Source organism: Atractosteus spatula, chromosome 8, assembly GCF_055471065.1.
Source record: "Atractosteus spatula isolate fAtrSpa1 chromosome 8, fAtrSpa1.hap1, whole genome shotgun sequence".
NCBI lineage: Eukaryota > Metazoa > Chordata > Actinopteri > Semionotiformes > Lepisosteidae > Atractosteus > Atractosteus spatula.
This window is the reverse complement of record NC_142713.1, coordinates 62,318,208-62,333,041: the sequence shown is the minus strand read 5'-3', so window position 1 is coordinate 62,333,041 and position 14,834 is coordinate 62,318,208. Positions and strand designations below refer to the sequence as shown.

The window sequence follows — 14,834 nt, the reverse complement described above, 5'->3', positions numbered from 1 at the left end:
CTTCCTGTATAAGTATTATTGCTTTCTTTACATAATATGCATGTACAATGTTTAGTCGTGATCCCACTATGCTGCAGGTTTTAATTTCCTCTGTAAATCACCAGCACCTTGAACTGAGTGCTGCTCAACAGTCTGACCTCCCTACAATCCTCCCTGTATTCACTGGGTGAAGCTGCTGCTCACTTCTGTACCCGATACACCTCAGCTACAGTATGCAGTGGGGCTACTGTGTGTCAACCAAGTGGCTTCTGCACTTCAATGGTAGATGAATCGGCCCTATCTTACACGTCAAGTGCCTCAGATTCCTTTGGGGATGAGAAGTTTTAGATAAATACTTGATAACAGTATACCCACACCTCTTACAAAAGGGCTTATTATGAAAATTCAATACCATGAAGGATGTGAATCATTACCCACATGTCAAAAAGCGAAAAGTCAACTTTGAAACTACGAAGAAGCGATGTGAAGAGAAATTTTGAAACCCCTGCCAAATGTAGAGTGAAGAGGAAGGTATCTTACAACTCATTTCATAGAGTGTGCACGCTTCACGTGCGTGATACAGTTCACCGCATCTTGCTTCGTGTGTTGTTTATTACTGTGTGCGCTCTTCTCGTCTTAGAAAGCTTGTGGTTTAGACTGACATGGACCCCGGAGGGTCACACTGTGAGCGTGTGTGTAATCACACAACAAGCAAATGAAGTGGTTATTGTACATTACAGTACTGATTTCACTGATGTCTAACTAGGGAAGCAGCATTTTTCATTAACAGAAAACACAAACCACAGTACGGATGTTAGTTATTATTGTTTCCATTATCAGTTTGGGTGAAATAAGTCAAAGAAGGGGTGACATTTTTGGGGGCCGGAAGAGACTAAGTCTTCCCCATATAAAATAATGATAATAGGTTTTTCTGTTTATGAATTTTTGCTACACACAAGGGTTTCTGGGAATGAATACAAGAGATATTGGGGGGGTACGATAAAAAGCACAAAGGCTTTACAATGTGGTCTAAAGTCTGCTTGGGAGGTTACGTTAAAATTCCCAAGATCTGAATCCAAGTGAAAAGAAATGAAAGAGTTGGTGAAGCCATCTTCATCACCACCCAGCCTGACAGCAGCACTGAAACCCGCAGCTGGAACTCACCGGCACGTGTGTCAGGATTGTGGAAGCCAGCAGCTCTCTTGCTTCTTCCATTTTTGTCTTCTTCGGACCCCCCCACATGCGCTGCCTCCGGACTTTATTCCCAATGTACTTCAGGGCCTACGAAACAGGTCACATGATTACCAGACAGCTAAATACAATCAGTGGACACACTGGGGAGCTGTAGGAATCACATCTCTCTCTTAACCACCTGGAATACTACAGCACATTCTTGAGCAGGGTTATGGACAACAGCTCTCAAAGGACAGTCTATGTGAATTGCTTCTTTTCTTGTCGATACATAAGGTTCTCAGTATGTAGTTTAATTATAACAGGAAGAAGAGGAAAATACTGTGGATATATTGTGCAAGATGTTTTTGAAAAAACAAATAACATTAATGGGATACTGCTAATAATACATTTGATACAGAGCTTCTTAAAAAGAATAACTCCTAAACTCACTTTTTAGTTCAGCCGGAATTCCTGCAAAACTAGATTTTATTTCATAGAATGACTTTTAATGAAAAACACCATCTTAAAGAAACTCAATTTAACAATTAGGCATACTGAAGGAAAAACTGAGCACCAAAACAGCCATAATACCCCATTCATGTGTTATAGTTTTAGAAAAACCATATGCAATTTGGCTACTGATTAAATGTTTTTGGTGTCATTCTTGACATTTGACCAACTGAATGTTGCACAAGTATTATACTGACTATCGACAGAGTTGATTCAGCCTACTGAATGTCAATCCTGGTGAAAATCAAAGACAAAAATACACAGAAAAGTATCGACATGCTGCACAATGCCTTTGTACCACTGGTATGTTGGAAGCTGGTTTCACCAGCAACGGAGATGAAGTCATCAATCAAGGTTTTATACAGAATCGGAGTGTGGCACAGGAGTGCATGACCAAACATTAATCATGTACCTCAGACCACTCGAAGGAGGGCTCCAAGGGCAATGATCTGGACAAGTAGTGTCTAGTTGCTCAATTATCCCACTTGTAATGATTAAGAGCAATGGCATTGCACCGATCAATTCTGAAATCTCATATACTGCCCTCACCCTAATTATACATTCATGGACAGTACACATAATTATGCTTGTGCAATAACAGCAGTCTTGTGAGAATATGATAGTAAGACTTTGGATGTACTGTTCACCAAAGTCTTGACATCCACTAAAAACATGAGATGATGTGGCTTTTAGGGCTCAAAGGCCAGAGAACAGTGCACATGCTTATCTAGGCTCACAAGAGGAATGGGACAGAATCCCACAGACCACACACTACTAGCCTGTGACTTTCAAACTACAACCCCCATTGTGATGATCAACTCTGTCGATGACTAACATTAACCAACATGATGTATTTGCCTTTGTTATATCTGTTCAATAAAATGTCAGTGCACCTTCTACAAAAAGATGGTCATTTCCCGATACCCTCTTACGTAATATAAAAAAAGTGGATTAAAATAATCTTTACTGGATCAAATATTCAATGCATACTGCAATATGAGAATCTGTCTAACGCAATCTGAGGCAAACTGTCCAACAAACCCTCCTTCAATACAGGAGTTCTTCCAAATGCTTTTCATTAGTTTTCATTTGCACAAAGCTGACAAAACTATCAGATGAAACTGATAAAACTACAAACTGAAGCTGAAAATGATACAAACATAATAATATTGCCAAGTCATCTTGAGCACAAAATCAGTCAGGAAGCTGAGCAAGAGCAAATACCCTACAATACAAACAGGGGATGTAAGAAAGATGACAGGTTAACAGGGAGACCGAGAGAACAGATGTCATGTAAGCTGAAACTGAAGAAGACAACAGCAGTGTCTACACTGTAAAGGAACAGATCAATGAGCACCTTACAGGGAGGCTGGGCTCAAACAGCCTTGATTGTCAAACATAAACTTGGGAGTAGAGCTGACAAGCAGAAATCAGTCCTCATAGTGCGGTATGCATATGACTGTGTCAAAGAAAAGGGCAGGTTCTTGCTTCTTTCCACAGAATGTGTCAACTGCCTCACTTGCAACCCTCCACAGCACAGAGCTGCTCTGGCAGTTCCCCAGCCGCTGGCTTAAGCTTGCCCCCTTCACACGAGTCAGCAGTCAGAGTTCAGAGGTCACTTTTACTCCATTACCATGCCACCCCACAGGCTGGCCACCCAGTCCATCGAGAACAGCCGTGAGTCAACAAAGGCTAAGTCCAGTCTACTACAGGCGAGCTGAACTTAAAGAAATGTGCATTCCTGAGCTGGTGACAGGACATTGTTCAACAGCACATCAAAGGCAGCCCCCCGGAATTACCTACAATTCCTGTAACAGACAAATAAGCTTGGCTTTTGCAGCTTTTGGTCCAGTTACACCAAAAGACCCACGTTCCTTAGGAATGGAGCATATTTCTTTCTCTCTCTCTCTGTTATTTTTTTTTAATTACACTATAAATAGCTATATAAAACTTACATCTGCATTCATAACATGTAAAATGAACCTTGTGTACTTTAACTTTACGAAAAAAAAATCTTTCAGAGCCGGAAAAGTGTAAAAACATCAACAAGAAGTCAGAAACAATGTGATAGTAAATACAAAACAAATGCATATAGTATTGTGGTTAAAAAGCTCAGATAAAGCCATTAGAGTAATATTGTTGTTCTTTGCCAAATCTGGAAAAACCTCTTTTGACTGGACCTGCACCTTCTGGGCTAGTAGTGATTAGTGGCAACTAAGCCTTCTTTATTTCCGTAGTTGGGCTGGTTCCCAAAGGAGACTCTGGATGGACAACAGTAAGGTGCACAGACACTCACATTCTTCTAGCCTAGAGGGCAGTCAGGGTCCTTTACACACTAACAGGCTCCTATTCAAAAAGACTCAGTGAAGGCAGGTGATAGGTTTATGTCACACATGGCCATAAGGGTAATAATGGCTTCTAACAGTAAGCAGTGCATTTTAAAGAGTTTTGTGCTTTTGGTTTCAAAGAGAAAACTTTCCCTGGTAATTTTTTAATCAAAATGTACGTAACTCTACCCCTACATGTGAGCTGTTGAACACAAACACAACGTAATAACAGTAACAGCATATTGTAAAAAAGGCACCATCTTTCAAATGAGTCATGAAACCAAGGACCTGACTCTCTGTGGTCATTAAAAATCTAGGACTAGGGGTGTTACCCTGGTGTCCTGACCAAATTCCCCCCAGGCCTTTACCAGTCATGGCCTCCTAATAATCCCCATCTCTCAACTGGCTTCATCACTCTGCTCTCCTCCCCACTGAGAGCTGGTGTGTGGGGAGTGGACTGGCGCATCACCCAGGTGGGGCTGCGCACTGGTGGTGGTGGAGGAGGGGAGATCACATAACCTGTAAAGCGTTTTGAGTGTATACAAGTGTTATAAGTTATAATAATAAAAAAATCAGAACTCTACACAAAAAGCAGAGAGTTATTATTACAAAAGATTAGCGAACATGTTTTTCTGAAGTCCAGCAACTGGCAGGATAATTTAACTTAAACCCAGTTTCCGCCTGGCAGCGTACCTGCGTCTGGGTGAAGATCTGTGCTTTCTGACACTCCTCCAGACTGGGAGCAAAGGCTGCCATCACATGCTCCTCTGTCCCGATCATCTGGACGATCTCCTGGTCGCTCTCCACTCCCATGGCCTGTGATGGATGGGAGAAATATGTGTTTGCTCAGTGACATTTGCTTATGCTAATGGGGTATTGTCTGAGCGGGTCTCCGCTGGCGCCGAGGCTGGAGCTGTGCTCCTGTCTGTGCCATCTGGTCGTGGCAGAGGAGCCCTCCTAGAGAACGGCTTGGAAATTAATTCCAGATACACAAGTGCAACACAAACAAACTTAGGAAAACTTTCCCTCCCCCTTATTCACTCATACTCCAGCCACACGGCATAAGCGTATTCCCTATGTGACACATTTGAAGGTACGGTGCCGGGATGCAGAGGAAGGCTAATGTAACAAGGACCTGGCTGACTACTGAGTGACTGTGCTAGTTTACTGAATTCATAGGGCCTGGGGATTTAATTAATAGGGTCACTACTGAAAGCCAAGTTATACCCAACTGTTCCCTTTATGGCAAAAAAGTAAAACAACAAGAAACTGCACCAAAAAGGATTTTTTATATCTCAGCGCTTGATTAAAATTAAAATGAGTCTTGAATTAGTGTTAAAACTATTGTACATTTGCCTGATTAATAATTTGTAAATATAACTACAGTAACAAACACTGTGGCAGAAAATATCTTTAACACATTCACTCCATTTCAAATCCAGCTTTACTGGAAAATAAGGACTTGTGTTCTATTCTTGTGAATCTGGTACAATTCACCCCACATATCACATAACTGCATGACTTCATGGCATCTAAAAACCAAAATGATTTTCAAAACAATCCCTATTGGACTCAGAATTTTACAATACAAAGTCTCACGGCAATTATACTGGAACAGAAAAGTATTTGAAAAAAGGTACCTGACTTAATCTTCCACACAGAGTACAATTAAGAACTTCTTTATAAACTCATGTTCAAAATGACCTTATTTTTTCTATTTTCTTTTCTGCGATGAACTGTGGGAAAAGTGCAGGGTTGGCATTATCTTCATTCTGTTCTTAGCATAGAATTTACTGTAAAGGAACAGGAACAGGTAACAGGTGCATTTACTGTCTGTGGAAATAATACGAATTTGAACGAGACTAAAAAGTTTAGCAGGCTTGAAAATCGATATTCTAGCTAACACCACGTTTAAATCATTTGAACAGAGCTATACTCAAATACGGTTAGCTGGGATTTCACTCTACCTTTCCTTCTGAACTGTAGTGCTTGCTCTCAAGTCTTAAATGTCTTTCAGAGATCAATTCCAGCAAGGAAAAAAATTGTTTGATCAATGTGGTTCAAGCATTTGAATGCAGAAAATGTCTATTCATCAGAAGTCCTGGCTGGTATCATAAGTACCAGCTGAACTCAATTTGGTCGCTTCTTGTACTATCTGCACCAAATCATAATGATTTCTTTTTCTAAAATATACCTGACTTTTCTATATCGGAAACTGATTTCTCAAGTTAACTCAGTGCAGTTGGCAGGTTATTCATATCACAGTACTGTCGCTTGTGGGAAGTATGAAAATCAGGAAGTCCCTTTACTCAAAGTACAACTCTTCCATTTATACCAGCCAAGTTGGAAAGATCTTGCAGTTTGCTGTTACCCCTGTTGACAAAAGTCCAGTAAATCAGGTGTAGCTGCCCCTTTATTGAGTTTCTAATTTATCTTGAAAAGCCATTTGCAAAAACTGAGTGCTTTGATCTCCATTTTCAGATATGCCAATAACAATGGTGGCTTGAGCGCAATAGATTCGGTACTTATCCATAATGAGAGACTATGTTTCTACAAAGCCTCATCCTCATAAGCAGAGATGGATTGTGCCATCCCGGACCACGTTTTTGCAAAAATGTGCCTATGCTTCAGTAGTCAAGAGTGGTCTGTGCTTCCCGTTCTCAGTTTTAAAAGCACTTCCACACAGTTTCCACAAGCTTTAATGTGCTAGGCATCACTATCATTCACTTGGCCAAGCCAAAGCCTTGTAGCAGAACACTGGGGTTTGTACTGAGCTCAGGGAGAGAAGCGTGTTTGTCACCACTGTGGCACGACACGACATAAACGACATGTTCTCGTTGGCCAGAGGCTTTCTTCGCATTTTGCTGCCCATCTCCTGTTGAGCTCTGGCTTCTGACGCCAAGTCAAACAAGTGCTAGATCGATTTAGAGCGAAAAACTGCAGGGCAAAATGGCAGCCAGCCGCGAAGCCCACTGGGAGCCTCCAGATGGCGTCAAGGATTTCTCCTGGATGCTGCCACCCAGATGACCCCATTCCTAATAAAGAAGAAAACCTAAATTAAGCTTTGTGGGATTTTAGAGGGATTTCTTAGAGGGTTCGCTCAACAAGAGTACGCTCTGAGATACCAATAAAACTAAACTGTGATATGATATTGTTGTATAACTGCTCTAGTATTGGTTAATATCAGTGTAATTAAGGCAGTCTAAAAATTAAGATTGTTATTTATTGTATTGTTGAGCCTACAATAGTTATGATATATGTGTAAACGTAAATATCTGTCCTAAAAATGCTGCTCATGGGAGAAAGGTCTTCATGGCAGCTATGAAAGTAAGCCATGATTCAATTTAATAATAACCAACAAAGGAGAGAGAATACAAAAAATGTGCTTATAATAATCAATGCCACACTACCCAATGATAATTATTATAACCAAATTTTCAGTTACAAATACAAATATCAGGAAATATGAAAATCACAGAAAAGCCATTGTCACCAGGTTAACACTAGGCAACTTTGGCATTATTTGGCTAAACCATTTTTCCGCAGCGGATCGAAGTATATTCCATATTATGGAAAACATAGCTTACATTGTGCTTTAAGAACCTATCTGGTGATGATGTAGTGTGATGCTGTGAGGGGCATTGTCCTTGAAGGATGCTGTGTGCCCTGTTCCAGCCTATATAAATTCACTATCGTGCTGGTAGTAGGAGTGTCCAATATAGTGGAAGAAGCGCAGAGTGAGAGAAGGCTGCTGCATCCTAAACAGTGCATATTTCTATAAAGGGAAACCTAACTACAGCAAGATCCGAGACTGTAAAAAGAGACAACTCACTATGGGACTAAGAAACTTAATATGGGAAGACCTAAGACTGAAAGGAGAAAGTAAACTATGGACCAGAGGAGGAAACTGAATGGGAAAAAAAAACCTGCAATGGTTACAAGGAGCACAGCTCAGGAAAGCCATGTTTTTTAAATGGTGTTTTCAGCAGAAGGTAAACATACCAGTGGCAGATCAGTTTACCTCGATATTTGTGAGGGAAATTGAACTTAAAACCGAGCTAGGTTTCCTTTACTTTATTATTGTATTTTTTCCCTTTATTTTGTGTTTCAATAAAAGATATAGGTGCCAGGGCCTTTTATGCCCATGTGATGCAACACTTTAGACACTATGTAATGGAACAATAAGAAGACAAAATAATGTCAGAATATATAGTTAAACCCCTTTTAAATAAAGGGGTATGTTGAAATCGTATCACTGCATAACACATGAGTAAGACTAGTAAAAATGTTGGTCACAATAATTACATAAAATATATTTCTGCTCTGGAATCAGTCCAGAGAAGAGCAACACATTTAAGTCAAGACTAAAAAGGTTTTGTTCCTTTAGGCTGTCAGTGTGGGACATTCCCTTAAGCCCTGAAGTATATGTGGTTGCTCTTCTCTGGATAGATTATAAAGAAGTAATATTTTTTCCATAGAGTGGTGACTCAATATTATAAATGAGGTCTTACTAGTTACAGTATTACACAATTTCAACATAATATTCCTTAATTTAAATATATATCCTAGCATTTTTGTGTCTTTGGAATTGCTTCCCCTGATTGTCTAGAATAAGTAACTGACGTGTCAACATGACACCCAAGTCTTTTTTTTAAGCAGCCACTTTGAGGCTCTTGTTTGTATTGATAGTTTCTCTTTTTACAACCTGCACAGAATGCCCTGAACCTGTCTGCATTAAACATCATCTGCCAGGTGTCTGCCCAGATGTGAATTTTATCTAAATCCCACTGAATTTAATTTGCTGTTTCTACAGTGTTCGATAACCCGCCTAAATTGGTACTGTCTGCTGTACATATTTTGATAACTGAATTGAACAGCTTGATGCTGCAATTTCATCAATTTCAATGCAGCTATTTTGTCACACAAGACCACATTTTTTAAATAATAAAAATAATAATTGCTTACGCTTTTCTGGACACTTCAAAGCGCTTTACAGGTAATGGGGATCCCCTCCACCACCACCAATGTGAAGCATCCACCAGGACGCCGGGGTTACACCCCTACTCTTTTCAAGAAACGCCCCAGGATTTTTCATGACCACAGATAGTCAGGACCTCGGTTTTACGTCTCATCCGAAGGACGGCACCTGTTTACAGTATAGTGTCCCCGTCACTATACTGGGGCATTAGGACCCGCACAGACCGCAGGGTGAGTGCCCCCTACTGGCCCCACTAACACCTCTTCCAGCAGCTGCCTTAGCTTTCCCAGTAGTCTCTTATCTCGAGGTACTGGCCCGGCTCACACCTGCTTAGCTGCAGTGGGCTGCCGGTTGTGAGTTGCCGGGTGATATCGCTGCTGGCCATAAAATGGAAACCTACTGTGCCAGAAACAAGCCTGGCGACATTAGGAGTTAAAATACCTGGTTTCGGATGTTTTTTAACTTGGAAAGAAAAAAGAAAAATACCAAATTAAATACCTAAAGTTACTGAAGGCATCCACACATGCAAGTCTCATGGAACGACAGTATATACATACAAACAGAAGTACATCAGATGTCAAAGAGTCAGTATTGCAACCAAATGCAGGTAAACCTCAGTATGTTTTCTGATCCTAGTTTTTAACATAGTTCCTTACATTCCAAGATCTCCAAATGATTGAATTTAATTTTGCCTACGTTAAAAAATGTGCAAATATAAACACATATCTGTCACTACAGAATAAAAACATGATTGCTCTTCCTGAAAAGGCAAATGCATCACAGGTCATGACTGAGATCTCTAATGCAGATACAAGCAACCTAATTATACGCTCTGTTCAAAAATATACAACGCTCGTTAGGGAAAGCAAGCAATAACAGAGAACCTGTCAGTAAACATAACTAGATGGACTGTACTAGAGTGCTGGTGCTTAGTTTCTCCAGGGTTTGCTCAGATCACTGAACAGAGATGGTCATGTTCTGTTGGCCCATATCATGCACTTGGTCCTTTCAGGAACACAAGTTATTTTGCTGTATATTATAATGAACTGCTTAAAATTTCTCTCCTTTAAAAAATGATTCATTTCATTTCCAAAGGCATTCAAATCTCAAATAAAGAAGAGCAAGAAAAGCTTGGATTTTCACAAGAATAGCAGAAATAATCAGCCTCCAGGACAGACTTTTTACAGTGATTAAAACAAAAGCCAGCACACATTCTCCAAACGTGGAGAACATTAAGGCCTCAGACTTAATGAGAACAATCAATGAACAATGAACATATCCGGGGATTGAGGTTTATCTATGAGAATGAAGACATCTCTCTGAGAAAGCAATATAGTAACAATCAGCTGGATAATTTTTTATACTTGGTCCTGTATTATTTTGTCTCAAAATTCAAGTGTATAATCTAATGTTGCCCTTGACCTAGCAGTCCATATAAGAAACAAAGCTACCTTACACACAATGCTAGTCTCTATTGCAAAAAAACAATTAAGAAGTTTTATAACAAAAAATACGTGCCTTATACAAAGCAAATGCTTTTACTCACAGAATTCACCTTTTAGTTACTCCTGGTAAAATACAAGAGTTTGCTGCCCTCTTTAGGTACACTGCCATAAGAACAGTTTTAAATTTCAGAAGCCAGGCAATTTGACCCATATTCAACCCTCTCCTGTGCAGTTCAACCTGGCACTGAACTTCAGTCATCTTTTGATGAAGAACATTTTTCAACACATAAAAATATATACATTAATATGATCGTATATTTTACTTTGTTTTGTCATCTACCGCTGCACGCTGTATTGTTGTGCATTCGATAAATAAACTTTGATGTGATTTGATCATCATGCATCTCACGTACTAATGACGTAATTTTTTATTTTTTTAAATTGTGAAGATAAACTGCACAGAGTGGAATCCTCCTCCGTTGGGCCCCTGAGCAAGGCCCTTAACCCCAACTGCTTCAGGGGCACTGTATAAATAGCTGACCCTGCGCTCTGACCCCAAGCTTCTCTCCCTGTCTGTGTGTCTCATGGAGAGCAAGCTGGGGTCTGGGAAAAGACAAATTCCTAATGCAAGAAATTGTATATGGCCAATAAAGTGATCTTAAACTATGAACTGTAATACAGAGCAACAAGTCTATCTTATAAGGGAGGTAAGGACGGTATAAAGTACATTTCTGAGGAGTGCAAAGCACGGTACTTAAGAGTTTATTTTTTATTGTGATAGTCATGCTGCAATCTGACAAAACGCAGCACTTGTTCTTGCCCTCTGTACATGCATAAAACTGAAATCTGAAGACTTGCGAAACATAGCTCATACGAGCATTTCAAACACTATGTGTCTCTGTGATGAGAACCAGCATTGCTTTCCTGACAGGCTCCTGCAATGACCTCATCCTACCTTGAAGATAATCGCAATCGGAGCATCCTCGGACAAAGTGTTGTGTCGCAGGTAAAATCTTCCCTGCCTCACGGCCATGTTGGTTCTGCTTTTCTTCTCATGGGTGGAGCTGAAAAAAACAGAATGCAGAGGGGCAGGACACATGAAGGCACAGAAATCCCTTGTGGTCATGCACCTAGGGTGCATTTAAAACTTCAGTTGGTTACAAACTGGTTTCAATGTCTTGTCATTGACCTCACAGGCAGGATTAAATCTAGCTGTTACTGTCTAGAACAGGGGTTCTAAAAACTATGGGTCACAACCAAAAAATGGGTCGTCATGCCAAGAAACATCAAAAACCCCTAGTTTAGAGGAACACATCCTCACAAATAAGGAGAGACAGCCACAATACATGATTCTCAATGCAGTCTGAACCATTAAATAAAGAACTTAGCCTTTTTAGCCATCGAGAGAAGACCATGAGGAGACCTGATACAAGTGGAAACTGTAAGGACATTTAAAACCAAGAGAGGAACGTCTTTACCAAAGGGTTGTGGGAGTCTGGAACAAACTACTCAGCCATGTTGTTGAAGCTGGTAATTTGGCTTAAATCAAGAAATGACTGGATGTGGTTCTTGGATCAATCAACTGCTAACACCCAAACGGGCTAGATAGATTGAATCCCCCCCCTCTCATTTTTAACATGTCTTCTCTTCTTAATTCTAAGAAAGAACAACATGCATGCAACACCTTTCAATTCTTCCCAAAACAGGAGCAATTAAAGGGATGCCCACTGTGTTTCTAGCTCCTGCAAAAAGGTGCACATGACAAGCTAGCAAATATCCTTCGTCTAATAAAAGTGTTGTAGAGGAACGTGACATCAGGTCATGAATAGCACTGGAATGACAGCCACTTCACCCTCCACCAAGCATTCCCAGTGTACAGCACAATACCTGGTCACAGATGCCCCCACTGCTCCTTTTCTGTCGGCCTCCACAATAATTCGGTTTTTAGACAGCTGTTCCTGAATGAGAATGACCTTCTCTTGACCCTTCACAATGAAGTAGCCTCCTGCAAAACAGCCAGTCCTGAGAAACATTCATCAGGATAAACACCTCATTCACCAGCACACTACTAAAGCCCTGAGCTTTCAAGATGACAAAGATGTTTTTTTTCCACCTTATGGTGGGTGGCACAGAAGCACAGTAGTGAGCATTGCTGCCTTGCAGCACTGGGGCCTGGGTTCAATACCCAGATTGACATCTACATGGAGTCTGAATGTCCTGACCATGTTCCTGTGGGCTTCCAACAGGTTCTCTGGTTTCCTCTCCCAGTCCAAAAACACTGGTAGGTTTACCTGTTTCTGTAAAAATTGGCCGTGTGTGTGTGCCTGGCAATGGACTGGCTTACTGTCCAGGATGTAACCTGCCATGCACCTGTTGCTTGCTGGGGTATACTCCAGCGGTGTCCCCATGCAACCCCGTGCTGGATATAGTGCTTAGAAAACAGATGGATACATTTTTATGGTGAATGTTTGTTTTCTATGGATAAGCAAGGATTTGGACTCGAGTCAGAAGATGTGCAACTTACACAGAACAGACAAAACTGTCCTGTAATCACTGAATGCTGTCTCCCTGTAGCTGACAATCATTTACAACCTGACAAGCTTCTCAGAAGCGCAGAGGGCGACTACCTGGGTCAAGAGGGCACTCGTTCAGCTTCGAGAACTCGGCAGGCGTCTTCCCTGTCAGAACACAGTTGGAGCTGCGCAGCATGATCGGCATCCTTTGGAGAAAAAGTTAGAAACTCACTGCATGCGAATGTGGCGATTTGAGAACTACAGGCACAAAAACAAACTTCGGTGTTTCATCCTATCCACTCGTCTTCTCAATGCTAGGCAGCAGCTGAACTGCAATGTGACGGTTTTTGACATTCTGTAAACATATCTGGATTGTGCTGGCTGTCACCCCAAAGTGTACAAAGGGGGGTTACCTCCCAATGGGCAGGGCATTGCGGATGATCCTCTGGCTCCCCCGGGTGTACTCAATGTCCACAGTAATAGGAGCGGAGTATGTCATGTCCCTCAGGCGGCACTGACAAGGAAAAATGCGAAAGCACATTAGCCGAAACCTGCCAGTATCACCACATGATTACTGTAAAAAGTATGTTATGCTGAAATAAGGTCTAGATCACTAACTCAAAGGCTACATCTCATGCTTGGCTTAATAATTATCAAGAAAAAAAAAGAAGGTGGCAATTTAGATCATCCAAGAAAGAAGTTTAATGAAGATCACAGTTTACCTCATGAGGAGACACAGGTCTGGTCACATTGAAGCTTTCCTCGACATCAGGCATTCCAACATAAATATTGAGGTATCTGGAACAGAACATGCTCTCTTGTCATCTAAATCTCTGACACAGCAAACAGTGCTCTCAAGTTAAATTCCTGGACACTAAATAGCAAGACAGATACCCACTAAGGAAAATGAAACAGGTTTTCCAATGAAACCCTGTGATTTTTGTTTACCCAGACACAAGCAAATTACTTTTTCCATCAAGCTGACCAGTAAAACAAACTGCGAGATCAGACTGAGGGCTGAAATCAGACTGTGCTGTAACCAAGGACAGAACAAGCCCAGTGTTGAAATCAGATAGCCAAACTGGAAAGATCGGAAGTCATGAGCAGAAAGGTGAATGATGCACATGTTAGATATTTCCATGGACATCGAGACAAAATGTCTTTGTTTTTCTTCTTAAATATATAGTATTTTGGCCGAAGAGGTAGTTTATCTTATAAAAATGCAGAACAGTTGCTCTGTATTACAGTTCAGTTTAAGATCACTTTATTGGCCATATACAATTTCCTGCATTAGGAATTTGTCTTTTCGCATACCCCAGCTTGCTTTCCATGAGACACACAGACAGGGAGAGAGAAGCTTGGGGTCAGAGCGCAGGGTCAGCCATTTATACGGTGCACCTGGAGCAGTTGGGGTTACAGTTGTTATAATTGAACAAACTTTGGTAAAGTAGCTTCACTTGTGCTAAAGATTGTTCAGTTCCCAACTGACCAGCTGAACGAGGCCTCACAACACATTGGGTGACATTAACACATGCTCAGTATCTATTCTCCATTGATATGTTTCCCCAGCAGAGTGTAAGTACGCATACTCACTTCAAATACCACATGGGATCAGCATCACTTGTAATCTTTTCATTGGCTTTCATGATTTTCTTTATCTGGAAACAGAAACCACCAAGTTAATCTCAAACACAAGTGCAACAAAACAAAAACAAAAAACACTGCATAAGAGCATGTATGCATGCAATGTCTTACCTCTACATTAATAAAATAATTGAATGAGTCAATATGCTGTTTTACCAGTCCTTTCACCTAAAAAAAGAAGGGAAAGAAAATTAAGATACACAGGGGAGGATATTTAGAATTATTAGTTCACAATGGAACAACAGAACTAGAAAATAAGGCATAA

The 14,834-nt window shown here is 40.7% G+C and overlaps 1 protein-coding gene across 2 annotated transcripts in view; it reads right to left on the bottom strand.

The window, feature by feature from the left end:
* Positions 1 to 14,834, bottom strand: part of polr3b (polymerase (RNA) III (DNA directed) polypeptide B) — a 40,023-nt gene that overhangs the window by 23,844 nt on the left and 1,345 nt on the right. For both annotated transcript variants that reach the window (XM_088923882.1, XM_088923883.1), the window contains exons 3-11: positions 14,681 to 14,737; positions 14,519 to 14,583; positions 13,648 to 13,723; positions 13,339 to 13,439; positions 13,040 to 13,131; positions 12,300 to 12,417; positions 11,368 to 11,476; positions 4,683 to 4,805; positions 1,144 to 1,260 (exon numbers count right to left, since the gene is read on the bottom strand). In XM_088923882.1, the coding sequence (XP_088780008.1) occupies positions 1,144 to 1,260; positions 4,683 to 4,805; positions 11,368 to 11,476; positions 12,300 to 12,417; positions 13,040 to 13,131; positions 13,339 to 13,439; positions 13,648 to 13,723; positions 14,519 to 14,583; positions 14,681 to 14,737 (858 nt within the window). The remainder of the gene's footprint in view (positions 1 to 1,143; positions 1,261 to 4,682; positions 4,806 to 11,367; positions 11,477 to 12,299; positions 12,418 to 13,039; positions 13,132 to 13,338; positions 13,440 to 13,647; positions 13,724 to 14,518; positions 14,584 to 14,680; positions 14,738 to 14,834) is intronic.